The sequence below is a fragment of the Danio rerio genome, chromosome 2 (genome assembly GCF_049306965.1).
Source record: "Danio rerio strain Tuebingen ecotype United States chromosome 2, GRCz12tu, whole genome shotgun sequence".
NCBI classification, from domain to species: Eukaryota; Metazoa; Chordata; class Actinopteri; order Cypriniformes; family Danionidae; genus Danio; species Danio rerio.
Genome location: NC_133177.1, coordinates 62,416,454 through 62,434,634, shown reverse-complemented (window position 1 = coordinate 62,434,634; position 18,181 = coordinate 62,416,454). Strand labels below are relative to the sequence as shown.

The following is an 18,181-nucleotide window of genomic DNA, read 5'->3' as shown; positions in this document are numbered from 1 at the left end:
ACTCACTCCCACACACACTCATACACTACGGCCAATTTATTTCATCAGTTCCCCTATAGCGCATGTGTTTGGACTGTGGGGGAAACCGGAGCACCTGGAGGAAACCCACGCCAACACGGGGAGAACATGCAAACTCTACATAGAAATGCCAACTGACCCAATCGGGACTCAAACCAGCGACCTTCTTGCTGTGAAGCCACAGCGCTAACCCCTGAGCCACTGTGCCGCCTGAGTTAATAGGTCTAATATAGTTAATTATCATATTTACATGTGTAGATTAAGGACAATAAGGCAAATGAATTCAATGGGTTAACCTTTTCTTATGGTTCAACAGATTCAATTGCTCTCTCTCTCTCTATATATACATCTTTCTCTCTCTCCCTCTGGGCGTGTGTGTGTTTCTCCATGATCTCCTCCTGCTGGTTTAGTCTCTCTTCTCTGTGTGTGTGTGTGTGTGTGTGTGTTCCAGATGTTGGAGCTGCAGTCGGATGGATGTTTTTGCGCTTCTGAAACACTGAATCTCACAGTTTGTGGATAAAACAGAAGAAACTCAAAGAGGGATTAATCTGACGACTAACGAAACCGGGAGTATTGATTAAAGACGATGGCTGTGTGTGCGGTGCTGAGGATGATGATGATGATGATGGGTGAGTGTTTCATTCATCTATAAACTCACAGAAATGTCCACAAACGTGAAGAAATCTTTCAAAAATGTACATTTTCAGTGGATAGAATAGAAATATGCTGAGTAAATGAAGTAAAAATGTTGGTTTGACTTTATTTTGGTGGTGCCTTTAACACATTTTGTTGAATTTAAGTTACGCTGCAGCTGCATGCCAAGGAATTCTCATTAGATTATAAGTAGACTGTTGGGTTGGGGTTGGGAATAGGGTTACACTCTAAAAAACACAGGGTTAAAAACTACCCAAATTGGGATGTTTTTAACCCTACTGCTGGGTAATTATGGGACAGAACACATCAGGGGTTAAATTAACCCAAGTAATTGGGTTATTATTTTTAACCCTATAAATGGTTTGTATTTCTCCCCAGTAATTGGTTATTTTTTACTTAAATAATTGGTTAATTTGATCCAAAAACATCTGTGAAAGATGACCCAGCAATTGTGTTGTTTTGACTCGGCATCACTGAAGTACGCTGAGGGATGTGCAGCTTTGATTACAGGTGTACAAAAGGTGCTAGTAAGACTTTTTTTAATTCAGAAACGTCTGACTAAGGGCTGCTATGAGCAAAAATCTTATTTTAATCATCTGAAAACGTAAGAAATCTGCGTTTATGTTACACTATTTTTATTGCATTTAAACAAATTAGTACATAATATGTGGTATCCCAGTCAGCCCCTGCTGTGAGTTGATTTGACCCAAAAAGCTGGGTTGAAACTACCCAAGACTCTGAAAATAACCCCCCAAAAATTAGCCAAATGCCTCAACCCAAGATTTGGGTAGGTAGGTGACATGTACTTGCAAAGTTTGGTATAGTCAGTTAAATGTTTGTTGAAGGAGCAGAATCAAGTCAATTCACCTTTATTTGTACAGCGCTTTTACAGTGTACTGTAGATTGAGTCAAAGCAGCCTTACAAAGAAGATCGAAGTGAATGTAAACAGTGTAGTTCAGTTTTCAGTGTTTAAGTTCAGTTCAGTTCAGTGTCGTTTAATAAACATTTACATTTTACATTTACATTTAGTCATTCAGCAGACGCTTATATCCAAAGCGACTTACAAATGAGGACAAGGAAGCAACTTACACAACTATTAGAGCAACAATGAAGAAGTGCTGTAGGCAAGTTTCAGGTGTGTAAAGTCTAAGAAGGAAAGTATTAGTAATTTTTTTTTTTAAGTACAGTTAGTGGTATATCCAGATTACAGATTAGGAAGGGAAGTGGAGACTAAATAGTTGAGTTTTTAGTGGTTTCTTGAAGACAGCGAGTGACTCTGCCGTTCTGATGCAGTTAGGGAGTTCATTCCACCAACTGGGCAGATTGAATGCGAGAGATCGGGAAAGTGATTTCTTCCCTCTTTGGGATGGAACCACGAGGCGACGTTCATTCACAGAACGCAAGTTTCTGGAGGACACATACATCTGCAGAAGTGAGAGCAGATAAGAAGGAGCAAAGCCAGAAGTCGCTTTGTAAGCAAACATCAGAGCTTTAAATTTGATGCGAGCAGCAACTGGCAGCCAGTGCAAACGAATGAGCAGCGGAGTGACGTGTGCTCTTTTAGCTTCATTAAAGACCACTCGTGCTGCTGCATTCTGAATAGCTGAAGAGAATCACTACTGAGAGTCCAAACACTGAAGAGCAAATCCATGCATACGCAGCTCTACAGATCCCGAACCATGCAAGCCAGTGGCGACAGCGGCGAGAAAAAAAACCTTCACCTTTGGGGTATTTGCCGAAACATGTTAATAGGACTTTTAATTTGCCAGTAACCTGGGTTAAGCGCTTCCGGTGAACTGTATGCCATTGCAAAAACTGCATGTTTAAGATCCGTTTTCTTTAAAAATCAGTCTCCACTGGCTGAGTGATATCCGATATAAAGTGGGTCTCAGATTGTGCAAGAAGCACTGCATTACATTACATTTCCCCCCGCCATGTCTTTAAAATATGAGCATTTATTTTACCCCAGTATATTCAATGGAGCTTCTGCGCTAGCCTGCCGATTCTGACTGGCGTGTGCGAGTAAACGGCTTTTTGTCTCGTTTTACGCTTGAGCAAATAAGTGAATGCCAGAGTCTATTTAACTGATTGTATTTTAACTACATTACAACATCGATGCTGTAAAAGGAATCCTTCAAAATGGGAAAAAAACTAAGAATAACAGTAGAAGTTTATCAGCATGGGAACAGCACTAGCTCGGCATATACCCTATTGGCGAAAGTGAAAAATTAAAAGTATCAGCAGATATTTAGCAGACAGCCCACTAAAACTCAAATGAGAGGTATTTGGCATGCTGCAATGCAACTTTCAGTCAACAAAATGTGCAATAGGGACCATCACAATAAAGTCTTACCAAAGTGTCTTCAGTGTTACGTAATCTGCACTTACAGAGAATAAATGATCAAAGAAATCAGAGAGTTTTATTTATTGCCAAAACAATATTGGTTAGGACTGTGCATATGTGAATCTGGGCTCATGCTAAGAGACATGTATTTATTCATTTGAGATTTGGCTGATGTGACACAACTTAAAATGTGGAGTCTTACGCCTGTTTCACACCGCAAGCGTCAGCGGCGCGTGAGCAGAGCGTGAGCAGCGCGTGTGTTTTCGGCGTCCATGTTAACAGATTAGAGCTTTCATACCGCACGCAGCAGCAGCGCGTCAGAGCGAGGCGTGAGCGTCGCCGAAGCAGCAGTGCAGCGATAGTTTCGGCGCTGGGTCTATTTTTGACGCGCTGCTCACGCTCAATTAAAGTGACAGTGCATTGATAATGACCAAAACACATTGAATGACAGTAAAAAGTTGCAATTTTACCCAATAAATGCGTTAATAATGTCAAATGGTTCATATATAGTCAATCAAATGAACTTAAAACGATTAAAAACGGCACAAACATTTATTTAGGCCTGAACTACAAAACTAGAAATAGAATATTTAAGGGATTTGTAGTCCATAGCGAAGTGTATTGTGGGTAGTGTAGTTCGACACGCATGCTGGATGATGTGAGCTCGCTGTGTTCTGTGCAGCTGAGCAGAGGAAGAAAGTTTTAATCGGCTTTGTTTTATGTCGACTCGAGTTATTCCTACCGGGAGCTGTTTGCTCTGTGAATCTGACAACACGAAAATAAGTAAAAGAATGGCCTGCATTGGTCACTTTCGTCCGTCTCATCCTCTGCACGAGCATGAATTAACGAGCTGTTATTCTGCCGCTGGACATCACTGAAGCGGAGAAAGTAACACTAGTTTGATCATGTATAAATATCATTATAACTATATTGTATGAATATTATTATAACTAGGTCTACAGCAACCTGACAATCAAAAAACAAATGACATGATATCACAGGCGATTGTCTTCTGACTGTAGAATTTCTCATATAGCTTGAGAAGCATACAGCACTATTTGATCTATAAAATTTGTAAAATAAACATTTGCAGGTTAAAGACACAGCATAGGAGGGGCCTTGGTGCAGATGAAAAGTTTAAAAAGTGTATAGAGAGACATGGGTAACTAGATAGAATAGACAGAGATAGGTTGATCTCTGCAGCAGCTGCCGGAGAGCTGCGCGCTGCAGACGCAGCTGGTGTGAAAGGCAAACGCCTGCGTGCTGCTACTGCTCGACATACGCGCTGCTCACGCTCTGCTCACGCGCCGCTGACGCTTGCGGTAAGAAACAGGCGTAAGAGTTAAACATTAAATGAAATCATACTGTGGAGCATCCCCTTTACACCAGAGCAAATTAATTTCTTAGCAATGCATATTACTAATGATAATGATGAAGTTTTGATCTATTTAGTTGAAAGTTTACAGTCTAATGGAACATGGCCTTTACTAAATATCTTGTTTTTTTCGGCAAACGAAATATTTAATTTAATGTATGTATTTGCTTTTTTCTAAAATTATACCTAATTATAATATAATTTACCCAATAATGTATTTTGTTACATAATGAAGGAATTGGTTTTTAATTAATGATTGAATTTGACCTGCAGTGAAAATAATATTGACATATAAAAATTAATATACACAGTCATCGGCCATTTTATTAGGCGCACTTCACTAGTACCGGTCAAACCCCCTTTACCTTCAGAGCTGCCTTAATCCTTGGTGGCATAGATTCAACACGCTACTGGATTTTGCTCCATGTTGACATGATAGCATCACACAGTTGCTGCAACGTTTCTCCAATCTTCTATTGTGCAGTTTTGGTGAGTCTGTGTGAATTGTAGCCTCAGTTTCCTGTTCTTAGCTGACAGGAGCGGCACCCGGTGTGCTCTTCTGCTGCTGTAGCCCATCCGCCTCAAGGTTGGACATGTTCAGAGATGCTCTTCTGCAGAGCTCGGTTGTAGCGAGTGCTTATTTGAGTTACTGTTGCCGTTCTGTCAGCTGGAACCAGTCTGGCCATTCTCCCCTGGCATCAACAAGGCATTTGCGCCCACAGAACTGCCGCTCACTGGATATTTCCTCTTTGTTGGAGCATTCTCTGTAAACCCTAGAGATGGTTGTGCGTGAAAATCCCAGTAGATCAGCAGTTTCTGAAATACTCAGAGCAGCCCGTCTGGCAGCAACAACCATGCCACGTTCAAAGTCACTTAAATTCCCATTCTGATGCTCGCTTTGAACTACAGCAGATCATCCTGACCATGTCTACATGCCTAAATGCAGCGAGCTGCTGCCCTGTGATTGGCTAATTAGACATTTGTGTTAACGAGCAGTTGGACAGGTGTACCTAATAAAGTGGCCGGTGAGTGTACAGTCCAACAAATACACAGTCCAGATTAGTTTGTTCATTGTGTGAGTAATCCAACCTCTGTTACCCATTTTTTACCTTATCACTCCTTATTACACAGTGTTACATAGTGTTAAACTTAAAATATATAATGCTATTCAGCGTTCAGTTACATAATACATTATATACAGTGTTGCATTATATAGTTACATTGCAAAGTGTTACACTGTGTTACATTGCATAGTGTTATATGCAATAATCATTCATTATATAGTGCTACTTTACATAGTTACAGTACATAGTGTTACTTTACATAGTTTTATATAGTGTTACATTACATTGTGTTACATTATATAGTGTTACATAGTTATTTTGCATAGTGCTACACTGGATAGTGTTACATTACAATAAGTTTACATTACATGATGATGCATGACATAGTGTTACATAGTCTTACATTATATAGTGCTACTTTACATACTTACACACTGTATAGTGCAGTGATCACCAATCTCATTGCTGGAGGGCCGGTGTCCTGCAGATTTTAGCTCCAACCCTAATTGAGCACACCTGAAAAACCTAATCAAGGTCTTATTAGGTATACTTGAAACACCCAGGCAAGTGTGTTGAGGCAAGTTGGAGCTAAACCCTGCAGAGCACCGGACCTCCAGGAACGAGATCGGTGACCCCTGCACTATATAGTGTTACTTTGCATAGCTTATTACATCTGGGTTTTTTTTAATGAATAGAAGAAAAGCGATGATATAACAGTAACACACAATATCTGTGCTCCGCTGGTGTATTTGTGAAGGTCAACATTAAAGCATACCAAAGGTCATGTGACCCATTTCATCATCAGCGCTGGCCAACCACATCAAACAAAAGCCAGAGATAAAAGGAGCTCCTCATCCGCTCCCTGCCTCCAGTGCGTTTAAGAGAATCTAACGTTCAATTAAGTGGCGCATTATAGCAGTCTTTCCCAGCAGCCGTAAAAACAGCCTGCCGTCAGGAGAGATTAAAGCCCGCTGTAAATTTATAGAGGGAAAAACCTCAGGATCGGGTCACAGAGAAGCCAGAACGCCAGACTTACTTCACAGCGGCTCACGGGCACGTCACTGCTGCCAGATCAGACTCGGAGGACAATGCCAAGTGCTGCTGAATGGAGCTGTGATGTCATCGCGTGATGATGTCATCGTGTAAACTCAAAACTGAATCTTTATGTAATACACTGATTAATTCATGAGTTTTCCTACATTTACTGTCAGCCAAAGCATCATTTGTAATTTTTTTTTAGATTTGGTAGAAGTGTGTATGTTTTCTATTTGTGGACCAGGGAAACATGTTATTGTTTATTATTATACATTCTAGTGTTGTGCAAGATTAATTATGTCCAAAATTAAAGTTTGTTTTGACAATGTATATGTGGGTGGCACAGTGTCTGTGTGGTTGGCACTGTTGCCTCACAGCAAGAAGATCGCTGGTTTGAGTCCTGGCTGGGTCAGTTGGCGCTTCTGTGTGCATGTTCTCCCCGTGTTGGCGTGGGTTTCCTCCGGGTGCTCCGGTTTCACCCACAGTCCAAACACATGCGCTATAGAGGAACTGATGAACTAAACTAACTGTAGTGTTTGTGTGAGTGTGTATGGGTGTTTCCCAGTGATGGGTTGCATCCGGAAAAGCATCCACTGTGTAAAACATATGATGGAGTAGTTGGCGGTTCATTCCTCTGTGGTGACCTCTGATAAATGAGACTAAGCCCTAGGAAAATCAATGAATTGTGCTGAAAGTCCAAATTGGCTAAAATGATAACTTCCCTAAAAAACAAATGAGATCTGCTAATAAATAAAAAATCCAACAGAAAAATTACAAGACACATTGAATAAAATGTTCAGCTATAATGAGACAGATGAAAATCTTGTCAAACATATTCCAGCAATCGATAAAAACAGAGAACATCCTCCTCTTTACAGTGTAGAGAGAGAAAATAATGATTGTGCTGAAAGTGCATTAGCTGTTATTCTTAGCCACATGACGAAACCTCTTTCCTCCGTCTATTAAACCGTCTGCGATCCGCTCATAAACGTGTGTGTATATAATCAGAATTAAGGAGAGGGCCGTGAAAGCGTCTGTGCGGAAGACGGAGGCCGTGTGGTAAAGAGCTTGTGTTTTGGACTGGATCCGGATGCTGTGTGTGTTTGACATTCAGCCCAGATCTGTGAGCTCAGCTGGAAATCTTCTCCACGGTATAGACAAGAAAAAAGTTCAAAGTTTGGTTTATGTAATCAGTATAAAGACAAATATAAAACTGTAAGTTTGTTCTACTGTATGTAATCAGTATATAGACAATAATAAAAGTGCTAAATTTGTTTTATGTAGTCAGTATATAAACAAGAAAAATGTAAAAAAATTTTATGTAATCAGCATGTAGACAGGAATAAAATACTTAAGTTTGGTTTATGTAATCAGTATATAGATTAATAAAAGTGTAAAGTTTGGTTTATATAATCAGTATATAGATTAATAAAAGTGTAAAGTTTGGTTTATGTAATCAGTATATAGATTAATAAAAGTGTAAAGTTTGGTTTATGTAATCAGTATATAGATTAATAAAAGTGTAAAGTTTGGTTTATGTAATCAGTATATAGATTAATAAAAGTGTAAAGTTTGGTTTATGTAATCAGTATATAGATTAATAAAAGTGTAAAGTTTGGTTTATGTAATCAGTATATAGATTAATAAAAGTGTAAAGTTTGGTTTATGTAATGAGTGTATAGACAAAAAAAGTGTAAAGTTTAGATTATGTAATCAGTATATAGACATAAATAAAAGTCTAAAGCTTGGTTTATGTAATCAGTGTATAGAAATGAAAAAAAGTTTGGTTTGTTTAATGAGTATAAAGACAAATATACAAGTGTAAAGTTTATTTCATCTAATTAGTATAAAGACAAAAAATAAAAGTGTAAAGTTGGGATTATATAGTCAGTATATAAACAAGAAAAATGTTATGTTTGTTTTATGTAATCAGCATATGGACAAGAATAAAAGACTTAAGTTTGGATTATGTAATCAGTATATAGACAAAAATAAAAGTGTAAAGTTTGGTTTATGTAATCAGTATATAGATGAATAAAAGTGTAAAGTTTGGTTTATGTAATCAGTATATAGATGAATAAAAGTGTAAAGTTTGGTTTATGTAATCAGTATATAGATGAATAAAAGTGTAAGGTTTGGTTTATTTAATCAGTATATAGATTAATAAAAGTGTAAAGTTTGGTTTATGTAATCAGTATATAGACATAAATAAAAGTGTAAAGTTTGGTTTATGTAATCAGTGTATAGAAATGAAAAAAAAAAGTTAATTTTATATAGTCAGTAAAAAGACAATAAATAAAAGTGTAAAGTTTGTTTATTGTAGTCAGTATATAAACAAGAAAAACTGTAATGTTCCTTTTATGTAATCAGCATATAGACAAGAATAGAAGGCTTATGTTTGGATTATGCAATCAGTATATAGATTAATAAAAGTGTAAAGTTTGGTTTATGTAATCAATATATAGACATAAATAAGAGTGTAAAGTTTGGTTTATGTAATCAGTATATAGACATAAATAAGTGTAAAGTTTGTTTTATGCAATTTGTACTGTATATAGACAAGGATAGAAATGTAAAGTTTGGTTTATGTAATTAGTGTATAGACAAGAAAAAAATTTAAAGTTTGGTTTATGTAATCAGTATAAAGACAAATATAAAACTGTAAAGTTTGTTCTATGTAATCAGTATATAGACAATAACAAAAGTGTAACATTTGTTTTATGTAATCAGTATATAGACAATAATAAAAGGCTTAAGTTTGGTTCATTTAATCAGTTTATAGACAAGAATAAAAGTGCAAAATGTGGATTATATAATGAGTAAATAGACAAGATTAAAATTGTTTTTATTAATAAAAGTTTGTTTTATGTAATCAGTATATAGACAAGAAAAGGTGTAACGTTTGTTTTATGTAATCGCTATATAGACTATAGTTAAATCCTAAAGTTTGGTTTATGTAATTAGTTTATTAACAAAAATAAAAGTGTAAAGTTTGGGTCACATAATCAGTATATAGACAAGAATAACATTCAAGTGTTTTTTGTAGTTAGTAAACATAATATAAAAGTAAAGTTTGCTTAATGTAAACAGTATCTAGACGAGAATTAATGTGTAAAGTTATTCAAAATATGAAGTTAAAATGTTCTTTAAGCTAAGATTTTTTGTATGTGAGGAAAGTAGTGTTACACAATCCCCTCACAGCAAGAAGGTTGCTGGTCCGAGCCTCGGCTGGGTCAGTTAGCTTTTCTGTGTGGAGTTTGCATGTTCCCCCAGTGTTTGTGTGAGTTTCCTCCTGGTGCTCCGATTTCCCCACTAGTCCAAAGACATGTGGTATAGGGGCATTGGGTAGGCTAAATTGTCTGTAGTGTATGTGTGATTGAGTGTGTATGGATGTTTCCTAGTGATGGGTTGCAGCTGGAAGGGCATCTGCTGCGTAAAACATATGCTGGACAAGTTGCCGGTTCATTCCGTTGTGGCGACCCGCTATTAATAAAGGGACTAAGCCGAAAATGAAATGAATGACTGAATGAATGAATGAATGAATGGAGTTTTCTGTTGCCTTGTTATTTTTGAAGGCACATTATTGTTTACTCTTTGCTGCATGGTGGAAGTGAGCTCATGCTGTTATTTTATCATCTGAAAGCTGCACGCTGCCCTGACTCGGCTCTGGATTAATGTGTAAATGAGCTCCTGCTCTGGGAAACCTGTATATTTGCTGACGTTTGTGTTGCTGTAATGCAGATCTTGCCATGAATGCTCCATCATGTGGAACGCAGATCTGAAGCCTCAGGCGCTCAAACTCTTCATTTCTGAGGTTTAATTCTCAGATTCTCCAGGTTTTCCTCTCTTCATCTGGCGTCCGCATGGAGCTCCTGATCACAGGCCAGAAATGTGTTTAGTGTTATCCAGCCATGAGCTCTGCTTTCTCCCAGCGTCATTATATGACTTTCAAAAATGAATTATAATTCCTCGACTCTGTCCAAATCACCAGCACATTCCCACACTCATTAAGCACTTCATTTTCTCAAATATCCACATTGACTAGTGTGTGGGGTTTTTGTCTGGGTTATTTTTCAGCTTATTTTGAACTGGGACCATGTGATTTAAGCATGTTGTAGTTTCTTTAAAGGTGCTGTGCTGTTTTTGACTGCTCTACATCATTAAAATAGCATAATATGTGTGCAGGTGTTTAATAAACATGCCAAGTGGACATTTCATGGTATTTTTATGATTTAGAAAATGTGCGTTGTTCTGTGTCAGAATGTCTGGCTTTATTTTGATCTCCATAACTCCGCCCACTGCCAGTTCAACCAACTGTTCTATCACATGTCACTCCGCTGCTCATCCGTTTGCACTGGCTTCCAGTCACTGCTCGCATCAAATTCAAAGCTCTGGTGTTTGCTTACAAAGTGACTTCTGGCTCTGCTCCTTATCTGCTCTCACTTCTGCAGATGTATGTGCCCTCCAGAAACTTGCTGAATGACTAAATGTAAATTGTATTTCAGCACCCTGGGTTGCCAGATGGTGGAAAAGAGTGTATTTAATTTCAGTCATAAAGGCAGCTCAAAGTATGCAGATACAGCTGAAAATGCGCCCTCTGGAGGACAGAAGCAGCTTCTGAAATAAGACAGATTTAGAGTCATTAAATACTAGGGCTATCAAATGATAAAAAATTGACGTAATTAATCACTCTTTTTTTTGTAATTAATCATGATTAATCACAAAACGCCGTATTTATTACAGAAATGAAAACACAGGCATGTAGTGCCATTTGAATTTCACTTTAAGTGCAGTTAGTCTAAAGATTAAAAATAAAACACCCCAAAAGACATGAAGCTCTGGAGGAAACGCAGGATAGCCTCTTGATGCCACATTCATTGTTATCAATTTTATTAAGTGGCGCTGTAGGTAGTGCTGTCGCCTCACAGCCAGAAGGTCGCTGGTTCGAACCTCGGCTCAGTTGGTGTTTCTGTGTGGAGTTTGCATGTTCTCCATGCGTTTGCGTGGGTTTCCTCCGGGTGCTCCAGTTTCCCCCACAGTCCCCCAAAGACATGCTGTACAGGTGAATTGGGTAGGCTAAATTGTCTGCGTAAAAAAACGTGCTGAATAAGTTGGCGGTGTAGGAGTCCATCTATTAGTTCAATAAAGAAACTAACAGCATGGTCGAAGGTTTAATGCATGCAAGCCTTCTCTAGTCCTTATGAAAAGAATTTTATTATTTATTAGAATTTATTTTTATTAGTTTTTTTAGCTCTGAATTCAATCTGACTCCAATTTAAATGATCCTAAAATTTAGATTATATTTCTAATTGTAAGAACGGATCATATTCATCATTTATGATTTAATTTAGAGTTTTGATATTTTCTAGGGTCCGATATTCTAAATTGTACGTTCATTAGGGACCAACATCGCTCAGAGTTCCACGCCCCGGGTTTGCGCATCTTCTCACGGACAATATTGTCGACACTCTGAAAATAGTCAGAGGATGCAGGATTAACTATATTTGAATAAGCTGGTCGCATTAACGCTTACCCAGTCTTAAAAAAACAGATCCTTAGCCAAGCCCATACAACTGGCTACTTCCAGTGGTTAAATGATTAAAAGGTCTACATGTTATCGGCACACTATGGCTAACAATATTCAAATGCGCCCTATTAATCAATTCAATTATGCCACAATAAAGGTAATGAAGACTCCTCTAATCTACTGGATACAATGAAATCGCAAAACTCCAGAATTAATCAAAACTTTTTATTTGTCAGGTAAAATTGTATTCTGCCAATTACATAATAAATCTTCAGGTAGCCAATTCAGAGATGAGACTGTAACAATACAACATCCATTAATCAAAGATAAATCAAAGAGTTAAGAGATGCATACCTGACCAGAGAAATACATTGCAGCATAAGTCTCAGAGATGCTGCAATGGGGTGTCTTTTTACAAGATCTCCCCCCGTCCTATACCACATGGTACCTTATATACTCAAGTCAAAACAAACAGCCATAAATTCAAGACAATAGAAGTGTCACAGAAACCCTGGCCTGGTGAATTTGAGGACTTAACCATCTCTTAGGAGTGAGAGCATCTTATCAAGATCTTATAGAAGTCAAAAACCAAATCAACATATACTAGTGAAATATTACTGTAAAATTAAGACCACTTTACCAATCACACAGAGACATTTAAAATGATACCAAACATGAATATAGTGATGCAAGACACATCATATTAAAACTGCCGGGGCGAGCTGAACTGGCACTCTAGGCAAACAGCAATCACACCGCCGTCAACCTGAAAGTGAGAAACAAAGTAACCGGTTCGGATGAAAGTGAAAACCGGCGGGTTCGCTCACTATTCTGCTGCCCAAGGCGTCTGCCTAGGTTGCCCCTATGCACGCGCCGTCCCTGAAAACAACAGGAAATTAAAAAAAAAACTGCAACTGCATTATATTTTTTAACACGTTAAATATTTAAAAGTATTCACCTGCGTTAACGCGCTAATTTTGACAGCCCTGAAAAATACACATTTTACTTTGCAAATAATACAAATATTACAAATGTAAACATAATCTGAGCATCTTACAGTGCACACTGTTGTCAATCTGGCAACCTGCATGTGTGTCGAGGTCATTGAAGGAGAGTCTAAGTGCAAAAACCAACCCAGGCTCATTTTGAAAATTCTGTCCCAAGGATGTTTCTCGAGACCGCAAATTACGTAGCCGGAGGTACGTGTGGCTGCATTTCATTTTTTAAGCGAACACTATGGGGTGGTGTGACGCCGTTCTTTTTGGCGCTTTTAGACTGACAGCTTACCTCCGTGTGGAGGGCTTTCCCGCCGCAACCGGTTTGTCTAGTAAGCTCATCGTGTACGTCGGCAGCTTGAGACGCGGACTTGAGACTGCAACCAGGTTTGAGTCTGGGGAAGAGCGGTTCCAGATATCAGGTAAGACAAAAACAGAATCCAAAAAATAAAGTGAACGAGTGAATAACAGGGTGAGAATGTGGTAAAATCTGAAAACACGGTAAAAATCAGGCGAGAGCTTTTCTTTTTCTAGATGGCTTTTGTAAATCGTTGGTGAAGTAAGTGAAGTAAGCGGGCGGGGCGTCAATCCATAAAAATGGTTGGGTTTAGGGAAGGAGCAGGGTGGGTCAGCCAATTCAGTCAATCATTCAGTCAGTCGGACAGACGGTCACTCGACAGCGGCCTCTGGTGGGTTTACACGAGAACAGCGCGAGAGACATTTGAGATATTAAAAAGCGCACACTGCTGCCTCTAGTGGATTCGCGAAAACAGAAACTGCAAAGATATGAACCTCCCGGGACGTATTTTGCGGTCTTCAGAAATGTCCACAGGGCGTTTTCAGAATGAGCCTGGGTTGAAAAAAACCCTCTTCAATATTTAGAATTTGGACGGCAATAATTAGTTCCACCACTAGGTGTCAATGCTACACACTGCACTATTTAAACAGTTTTTAATGCACATCTTCAAAATGTGTGCACATCCTGCCATTTCCATTACTGTGAAATTCCAAAATGCACATACCAACAGGTGTAATGACACAATTATACAGACAGTGAGTGTTTATGTTGTGTGTTTGTTGTTGAGTGTGTGTGAAGGGCTCGTCTCCTCGTCCGGACTGGTCCTCTAAAGACACTGAGTGTGTCCAGATGCTGAAACACCTGCACAGCGGAGCCCGCATCACCGTCCAGATGCCACCTGACATCCAGGGCCACTGGGTGTCCACCAGGTCAGAGAACACCTGTACTGTTTTGCTGTTTTAGTGCATCATTTGCAGTTTTTGATCATTTTTTTTGGTAATATTTCAATTTTCATAATTTTTAATGCCAAACATCAAGAGGAAAACAAGATCATTTTAATAAACCCGCTGACAGATTTTTCTGCTGGTTTTAAAGCTGCTGTTTGTAAGTGTTTGACTTTTTTAAATCATAAAAGCACCATAATATGTGTGCAGACATTTCAGAAACATGCTCAGTGAACATTCATGTTTATCTGAAACACAATGGTGAAGTCAGATATTCTGCTTTGAACATGTGCGTTACATGGCGGAACGGCTGTCTTTGTTTTGGTCATTTAACCCGCCCAATGCCAGTTTAGCCAATTATATTTCAGCATCCCGGGTCGCCTGTCAGTCGGGAAGGCTCTCAGAGCATGCATCTGTGACTGAAATGTGACCTCCGGTGGACAGTAGCAGACTCTGAAATGAGACGCAGATTCAGAGTTCCACATGAGGTTAATAGTCAATAACAATATAATTACGAGTGTAAACATTTGGTGAGCAGGTTACGTTGTAAATCCGTGTCCTAACATTGCGCTGCGTGATGAGATACACAGTGAAGAGCAATTTGACTGTGTGCACTAGACGAAACACAACAGAAATGTAAATACAGCCACTCAGCAGCACAGAATAGTGCACTCACTGCTGTAAGCTTTATAATCTAATCAACACATTTTAAAGCTCTTTACCATGATTAAATGTAGAGGCTGAATCACTGATATGTGTTGGTTTGCACCGAGTCTCAGTTCTGAAGTTCAGTTTCAAACGGATTATTTTATTCTCCAGATCTAAGCTGAACTATCTGCTGCTGCTTTCAGTAGTGTGGCAATAAATGTGATGTGAAACAGCATTCAGACTCACATTATTAGCATTTAACACTGAATAAAGCACATGAGCTGTCCCTGAGCTGATCATTGTCAGTTTTCTATTGTTCAGCTGTGAGAAATAGAAGCCATTTCTAATATATCAATTCGAGGTGTTGGTTGGGACAAAAACTCCTTTTAATATGGAAAATATTCCTACTATTGCGTGTAGTTGCCTAAATCAGCCTCTAGGCTTATCAGCCAGGCACACTGCTGTTAGTATTGTTGGTCTCTGGTAACCTGCTCTTGTGTGTTTGGAAGCAGAGGTGCAATACCTAGTTCAACCACTGGGTGTCAAACTTACATACTGCCCCTTTAATAAAAAATAACATGTAATATTGACAAAATCTTTTTAAAAAATTGCAATGAATCTACCCACACTTTTGCCTCTTTTTTTTCTGTGCACAGCTTGCGTGGTTTGTCCCAGACTCCTGTTTTTGCCTATTTCAGTTTTTGCTGTTTTTATTGCGTAATTTTTAGTTTTCCATTTGAGAGATGCATAATTTTCAGCATTTAGTGCTCAATTTTCTGCTGTTTTCATTTTTATTGTGTATTTCAGAGTGTTTTGCCATTTGACAGCAAAATTATCAGGTTTTATTTTGCAGGTTTTATTGCATAATTTTCAGTTTTTGCCATTTTAAAGCAGTTTTTTCCAGTTTTATCTATTAATTTTTTTATATTTGGACAAGAAACAAGTCAAAATCTCTAAGTTAGAAAATTGCTTACTGTTTCTTCTGCAATACACCCATACTGTAAACCAGTGGTTCTCAACTGGTTTGGCCATGGAACCCACATTTTTACATGGTCATTAAGCCGCGACCCAAAAGTTTAGGGACTATAATATAGTTTTAGGAATTATAGTTCATTTGTATTTATTTAATAACATTCACAATTCCTGACAAGAAAATCACCAAGACTTACAAATTATTTTATTGTTGTCATTTAACAAAATATACGAAATCATAGAAATATTACAAAGTAAAAACGACAAATACTGTAAACAGTAGTGGTAAGAAAAAGTTCAGTTACCATTAACTAAAGTGAACTGTAAATAAAACATTAGCACTGATCCTGGTGAACAGAACAAACCAGCAAATGAAAGCTCTTCTGCTATTGTGTGGGCTTTCTTGGCCTTTGCTACACCGTAAGCACAGTAAGATGCGCAGAATGCATGTAGTTGTTTTGAACATGAAGATGTTCGGCACTTTTGTAACGCCCTCAGCTATTGGAGTTGTCTTTGAAAACAGTCCGCAGGTTTGTCCTTGCAAATGGGATGTTTGGTTTCTAAGGGTGCTTTCACACCTGCCTTATTTAGTTTGATTGAATCGCACTAGAGTTCGTTTTCCCTTTTGGTGCGGTTCATTTGGGCAGGTGAGAATGCAGCAATCGTACTCGAGTGCGCACCGAAAGTGGACCAAATAAGCGTACCGAGACCTGCTTGAAGACGGTGGTCTCAGTATGCTTTCAAACGAACCCTGGGGCGGTTAGTTTGTGGTGAGAATATGATTCGTACTAAAACAGGTCCAACCACAAAAAGTACTGCACCTTTTGGACTAATCCAGCTGCCGTAGGCCGATGCGCTGTGCATTATGGGATATGGAGGAATAATATTTGTTATCAGCGCTTTACCAACAGAGAGAGAGAGAGAGAGAGAGAGAGGGGGAAACATTACCTGATGGATCGTTGGTAGTATTTCCGCAAGATGAGCATGTTGCAGTTTAGCTAAATTAATTCACAGCTCCTCCTGAAGTTTTTTTTGAAAACACACTCCGCGACCCACCAGTTGAGAAACACTGCTGTAAACAATGTAATGGACAAAAAAAGTAAATAAAACAAATATTTTTATGTTGCTTTAACTTATTTTTTCTATTTAAGTTTCAACAAAATTTTTAAAGTGTGTTTTTTTTTTCTGTGCACAGCTGTGAGGTCCGTCCCGGGCCCGAGTTCATCACACGCTCATATCGTTTCCTCCACAACAGCAGCTTTAGTGCGCTTCAGTTCTACTACAGCGACGTTCACTGCAGCTCCCCGACACACACACTGCTGGTGCGGGGTCGGTTGCGACTGCGTCAGGCCTCCTGGATCGTCCGCGGTGGCACCGAAGCTGACTACCAGATCCAGAGCACACGAGTGGTGTTTCACTCCGAGTCTGCGGCTGCGGCGCTGGGTCTGCAGCTGGAGCGCGGCTGCAGAAGCATCTCCAGGTCCTGGAGGCTGAATATGAGCTATGAGCTGTGGAGTGAAGAGAAAGACAGCGAATGCACAGCGCAGATCAACTTCAGCATGCATGAGCTGCAGCTGCTGCGTCTGGAGAAACAGCATCTGGAGCCAGCGCTGGAGGAACTGTATCTGGGAGACATCCACACCCAGGCGGAGCACAGGCTCACATACAGACCCTCCAGCTACCAGCCCGCACTACACAATGCCAGGGTGACTAACACACACTCAAAACATGCCTACATTCAGATTATCTGATTCTCTTCTGACTCTTTTCTATGTAAACACACTTTCCTGATGAAAAAACCCCGTTCTGAAACGTCAAAAACTAAAAATGATCTTCTAAAGCATGGGTCTCAAACTCAATTCCTGGAGGGCCGCAGCTCTGCACAGTTTTGCTCTAACCCGAATCAAACACAGCTGATCCAAATAATCAAGGAATGCAAGACTACTAGAGACTATTAAGCAGCTGTGAGTTGGAGGAGGTTGGAGCTAAAGTATGCAGAGCTGCGGCCCTCCAGGAATTGAGGTTTAGACCACTACTCTGAACTGATATAAACTAAAAATTACGCTATAAATTAAAAAAAATAAAAATTACGTTATAAAACATTAAAAGTGAAATTATGTTCTAAAACGTTAAAAGCTGAAAATTACGTTCTAAAATGTCAAAAACGGAAAATTATGCTCTAAAACATCATAAACTGAAAAGTACGCTCTGAACGGACATAAACCAAAAATTACGCTAATAAATGAAAAAAAAATTGTGTTATAAAACAAAAAACTGAAAATTATGTTCTAAAACATCACAAGCTA

The 18,181-nt window shown here is 38.8% G+C and overlaps 1 protein-coding gene across 1 annotated transcript in view; it reads left to right on the top strand.

Moving 5' to 3' along the window:
- The first annotated feature begins 426 nt into the window (after positions 1 to 426).
- Positions 427 to 18,181, top strand: part of LOC100332639 (protein APCDD1-like) — a 47,954-nt gene continuing 30,199 nt past the window's right edge. Inside the window, exons 1-3 of the mRNA XM_021468389.3 lie at positions 427 to 647; positions 14,099 to 14,240; positions 17,071 to 17,581. Coding sequence (XP_021324064.2) covers positions 605 to 647; positions 14,099 to 14,240; positions 17,071 to 17,581 — 696 coding nt within the window. The 5' untranslated portion in view covers positions 427 to 604. The remainder of the gene's footprint in view (positions 648 to 14,098; positions 14,241 to 17,070; positions 17,582 to 18,181) is intronic.